This window comes from Haliotis asinina, chromosome 9 (genome assembly GCF_037392515.1).
Source record: "Haliotis asinina isolate JCU_RB_2024 chromosome 9, JCU_Hal_asi_v2, whole genome shotgun sequence".
Lineage (NCBI taxonomy): Eukaryota > Metazoa > Mollusca > Gastropoda > Lepetellida > Haliotidae > Haliotis > Haliotis asinina.
In genome coordinates, this window is record NC_090288.1 from 50,605,836 (window position 1) to 50,611,993 (window position 6,158).

General features: G+C 40.9%; 1 protein-coding gene across 1 annotated transcript; it reads right to left on the minus strand.

Moving 5' to 3' along the window:
• Positions 1–4,373: 4,373 nt before the first annotated feature.
• LOC137296304 (neurogenic differentiation factor 2-like) lies at positions 4,374–5,105 on the minus strand. Its single transcript, XM_067828071.1, has one exon. The coding sequence runs from the start codon at positions 5,103–5,105 to the stop codon at positions 4,374–4,376; it is 732 nt and encodes a 243-aa protein (XP_067684172.1).
• Between the last annotated feature and the right edge of the window lie 1,053 nt (positions 5,106–6,158).

Below are 6,158 nucleotides of genomic sequence, written 5' to 3' on the forward strand. Positions count from 1 at the left end.
AGAAAGAACAAATCCTAAGGCTAAGATGACAGACTGTCATTCACGTAACTGAACCAGACACCGATCAATTTGACCCTCTTATGGTCACAATTGCTCACTATAGGCCAGGGTCTCGATTCCCAAAGTGATCGTGACATTCGTAAATTCATGTTACAGTATGGACTTTACTTAGTAACTTAGTTGTTTTAGTCATTCGTTTTGTCGAATATATGTAAGTGCTCCTAGTTCATTTTATTAACTGTTCAAGATGAAAACTAAACACTTAGCTCTGTCGCATGACTAATCACACCAGTGACCAATTTTCTGTTTGGTGAACAGAGGCAATTTTGAACAAACTCACTTACTTAAGGTGACACCACATGCATCTATATGATTCGTTATGGGACAGGACTGAAGTCAAGAAACTCTCGGGAGTCAAGCCGTCAAACACAGTCATCCTATCCAAGGACTCTCAACAGGTCTTTGTGGTAGGCTAGAGGTCACTGTGTGACGGTGACCATATTGGTATAATGTGTTAAGCCAATTTCTGGTTTCCTCACCCGTAATATTGCTGAAATATTGCTCAAAGCGGCTTAAAACTGAACTCAATCACTCTCAAAGTTGCCTAACTTCAACTTGGTTTATGGATTCGTGTTGTAGAATATATTTAAGAGCATGTGTTAATTACTTATAATTAACTTAAGATGAAAACAAAATACTAGTACTCATGTTTTAGATAGTATTTAAACTTATACATTAGAGCTATTGGTGTGCCGTACACGTAATCGTCAGCAAGTACACCTGGTCCACCTCTGTTAACATAGAATTGCCATCTGTAATGGTAGCTTTATGCACATCGTATCCATACAGAATGTCCATAAAGTAGGTTGAGTTAAATTTGTCTGTGTCATGAATCATAACTTCTATGTAAATTGTGATTCATTAGAAAAACATATTCCTGGCTCATCGGAAGGGGAATATTTCCCATCCCCTGTGCACATGACGTTCATTATGATGCTTGTACCCCAGGCCACATGAACAAAACGTACCTGTTCACAAAAATATGTTTTTAAAGCCAAACTCTTTTGGACCATGCACTTAAAATGGTAATGGATGCAAACCTGACCTCGCCACTATATGACTGGAATAAAGCCGATGTGACGTAAAACCGAACTCAATACTCAATACTCAATACTCAAACTCTTGGCGGCGTTGGAAATACTTGCCTGTCCGACTGCAAGGGACGGGTTATTTTCAAAACGGACTGTCAGATTCTCAAGGTCAACTGCTCGACCATCGGATTAAAATTTAAACCATGATAAATTTACAAGTTTTCATTTAAAAACTGTCAGATTCTCAAAGTCACCTGCTCGACCATCGGATTAAAATTTAAACCTTGATAAATGTACAAGTTTTAATATAATTATACTAAGTAAATTAGTGTTTCATCATGTGTTTCCATTAACCGACGTAGAAATCTTGTAATAATTCCTCCACAGGTGAAAAAGTCAGTTCCATTTTGTTTAGTATGAGTTTAACACCGCCTTGGCTGTATTCCAGTCACATCACATTTAAGCGAATAAATTAGTTTTGCGCTGCTTTTTTCAATATTCCAGCAATACTGCAGTGAGGACCCGTACACCGTTGTTGCCCCAACGCTTGTGTTTTGATGATCATGTTTACAATAGCAGTCGATGAAATGCTTTAAGATTTTTTCATTCATTTACAACCACCAAAACATGGACACCGAAACTTGTGTGAGTGGTAGACATTCTTACCATTGCTTACCATGCGAACACCTGGTGTCATCTCTGATTGCCACCGATCCATTTATATAACCTTCACCACTAATTTCCTTTTTCGTTGAAACCACAGACAATCATGGTTGACTGATATTGACGTTTTGTATTTTATGTCTACATATAAACAAAGTTACTTGTTTACAAGCTATATGCTGAATCGGCAGTAAACACCTTTCCTGAAGAAATCTAGCGTATGTATGTGTCCAAATGCATTACCATTTCATGTGAACATAATGCATTCTGATTGAACTTGTGCGTGATTGTTATTGCCTGGATTTACCACCATTTGAAACATAGTTGCTGTATAAATCCCACCTTTCTCGGGATAGTATATGAATTTTGTGTTGCTCATTTAGCGTGCTTATTGTATGCGATCAAGTGAATGTTGATACATATTGCGGGATCGTGAGGTAGCCTGGTTGTCCAAGCGCTCGTTTGTCGCGCAAAGGATCCGAGTTCGATTCCACACTTGGGTGCAACGTGTACCGCCCAATCCCGATGTCCCTGATGTGATACTGCTGGAATATTGCTCAAAACAGCGTAGAACCATACTCAGTAACTGACAAATATTGCGGGGGGAAATGGTTGTAGTGTAAACAAACACGTTATCTCCTCACCCGGTTATATGCAATAAAAAATGTTCGTAAACGCCAGGACATTACACAAGTGACGCCGACGCCACAACGCTGTAAGTATGTACCGTGTGATGTCACTGTCCAGTTCATTGTTACCGTTCCGTCGTAGACGGCTTTCGTGATAAATTTGTTCACAAAACCTTTCTGAAACGTATGTTGTAAAACATGCTAAAGTTTACTGCACCATGATATGCAACTATCAGCAACCTCAGTATCTTCTCAATGAGAGAGGTAATTTAACGCTACTTTGATAGTATCATGTTCTATCACAGCTTGTCAACCTAGTGATAAAATCAAGGTAAAGCAATGAAAGATTGCATTCTGAGATTTGGTAATTATTCTAGCCTAACACTCGTCCCCCGAAGAGGCGACTAACGGGATCGGGTGGTCAGACTCGCTGACTTTGTTGACACATGTCTTCGCGTCCCACCTGCCTAGGTCATGGCTCATGCTGTTCATCACTGGATTGTCTGGTCCAGGCGTTATTATTTTATATAGGTGGAATACAGCCAAGTGCGGTGTTAAACAACAAACACTTAATCTTCGTTGTAAGTTAATACTACAATACAAATCAACTACTTGCCGTGCTTTTAGCAAATCAAGAACAATAACAATATGGCTTACAGTTTGTTCAGCTTGGTCTGATGAAGTGAATACTAATGCCTTGCCACTGATTGGGTCTACTGTTGTATTGGATGCATCTTTGTCAGTTGATTGTCAACATGTCCGAACAGCCGAGAAAAGGTTGTCGTTTGACACCTCATTGTCGAGAAATCGTCCAACTTTCTTTAAAAAACAGAAGCTACACATAGTTTGATGTTTCCGGTGTATGCATACTTTGCACGAACGCAACGTCAATAACATTCTCTGCTCCCCCATTTAATGAGGTTAACTTGACCTTCCTTTTGTGTTATTTGACCTCCCGGGTCATGCATCAGCAGAGTAGCTCAGGTCAAGCTGACCAAGCTGTAATCGTTTTGTTAAGCTGTCATGTTTAACAATATGTAGTCCCTTAAACAATGATCATGTCACTGACGTCCCAAGGCCCATTTTAAGAGAATAAAAAACAAACAGTTTTTTTCTCTATATTTTTATTTTGTTGTATTGGGTAAACAATCAGATATATACACATGATATATGATTCATCAGGGAAAATGGTACACCGTACATGTTTACAAGATCGGTTGTGTCTTCCCAGAGAGAAAGTGGTTTTGCATTGTCAGCAATATTCCAGCTATATTACAAGTCAGCGAGTTTGACCAACCGATTCCGTTAGTCGCCTCTTACGACAAGCATGGATTGCCTATGGCCAGTTCTGATGATCTTGGCTTGTCCATATTACAGAGGGCACACCAACGATTGCACCCGTGGGGGAGTTGAACGTGTTCGTCCAACGGGTCAATCCATCAACCACCAGTAACAATATGCCTTGGAGACGGGATGCACCTTGGTAGAAAACTTGCACTGTCTTCAGTGGCACCTGTAAGATGAGAAAGGAATAGGCTTTATGACTGATACACGGAACACGTTGCGCTATAACCTACATGTTTCTACAGGTGCGTCCTATAGACGTCCTGTATCTATCATAAAAGCCACTGACAGCCTTGACACATTACAGTAAGAACATAGAATATCTAGCTTGGAAAAAAACTCCGGGAGGGAGGAATCACTCACTCGGTACTTCCAAACATCATCACACCACCACACCAACCACATCCCAGCCATATATTATGAGCAGACTTCTATTAGAATCAGTAGATACATAGATGCAAGTTAAACATATCCTTAATACTGGTTTTGTTTGTTTGTTCTGTTAACGCTGCGCCCAGCAATACCTCAGCAAAAAAAAGACGATCCAAGCAACTGAGATGCAATGACAAACAAGTCTGCCAGCCTGATCACCTGATCCCGCTAGTTTTTGTGTCAACTAACCAGTAGTCAATATACACTCACCTCTTTAACGTAGGGGCTGAATAACTGGCTCCGCCATGCCTGCGGGTGGGAGGGCGTGGACCCCCGGGGGGTAGAACTGTGGGGGATACATGGGAAGATACTGTAGAGGAAGTTGTGAGAACGCCGGATGTTGCTGCAGCGGCGATGGCGTAGTGTGACCGCTGTAGTTGAAATGAGGACTGGAACCAAACTGATGATATCCATAGAACGGGTACCTGTAGTCGGGTGTTGTGTGGATCAGCGGATCCTGCTGCTGCTGGGGGAAGGAAATGTCCTTCTCGGGTGTATAGATCTCCCCACCATCCCCCTGTCTGGTGACGTCATTCAGACATGGGACTCTGGGGTCGAATCCCGGCTGTGGTGGCATCGACTCACGAATGATCGAATCCTGTTTCAAAAGGTCCCCCAGACTTTTGATGTAACTTGCAGCCAGTCTTAGTGTTCTGATTTTGGAGGTCCTCCGGTTTCCAACCTTGAACTGATCTGGCAGACATTCCCTGAGTCTGTCAAGAGCACGGTTGAGAGTGAGCATGCGCTGTCGTTCCTGGTAGTTCGCCGTTACTCGCTTCTTCTCGGCATCGTCCGGACACATGTCCTTTCGTTTCCGACCACGTCTCCGGGGAAAATCCTCCACTGCAGAAGAGTCAGATAAATAGCCGGTGTCGTTCTCTTCATCTAAAGTCTCCTGCGATGTTGAGCCCAGATTTTCAATCTGAAGTTTTGTCTTTTCTTCCATTATATCCAAACCTGATACTTGTACTGAGCTACTTTCAGAGACCTCGAGATTATCAGTCTCGATTTGTTTCTTAAATACAGTCGAATTCATTTTTTATAGTACAGATGATCAGGTCAGGTAAAATCTTCAGAATGATATTTTTTTTCATTCCAGCTCAGTTATAGAGGGCTAGGGTCACCCAACTGACCAATCAGTGCCCATCTGAGGACGTCGGGGACGGTGTCTATTAACAGAGAGGTGCTAACAACAGCAGCATGTGCCGATGGTGCCAATGCTGGTATTGGGTTACACACGGGATCCGTGTATCGCAGTCATTGGGGCAATGCATCACCATTAGCAGCATTTACACCACCGGCATGTAGAGACTTAACTTTTTCATACCCTTGGAGTTGAGGTTTTTAATAAAACTATGTAGAATGTGGGGTTTATATAGTTTTGTTATAGGGAACAAATTATGTTTTAGCAGCTCTTTAACTTTCAACATTATTTGTCATTCTCGTGATAAACTTCGAAACTGTTATGTATCAACACCAGCAATATTGATATCCCTGACATGTCGTGACGTAACATATTAATATTATTATATTTCGTAATACAAACCACGTAGAAGTATTATTCGTTTCTGTAATTTAGAATGTATTTCAGTTTATTTTAGAATTCCAGCTATATTTAGTTAACGTAACACAATAATCGAAAAGTGACTTGGCAACGTCTAGAAACTGGAGTGATGAACATCAGGGAGACTTCTATGGATAGATAACTTGTTTTCTATTGGTATGAGCGACGTTTCGGTGCAACTACTAGCACCGTCATCAAGCTTGGAAGTTCATATTGAAAAGCAAGACGATATGTATCTAGAGAACTCTCCACGTTGCATGTGACTTGACAACACTTACGTTATTTAGTTAAAAACTTGTTTTAGTCTCGATGTGGAGGAAATATTGCCCATCTGACTTTAAATTTTAACTCACTCACTTTCCTTTGATGTAGAATGTATTTTCATTAATGTTATAATTGGACTTTTAATATTTAGTTTGTGTCAGTCTTAAATAA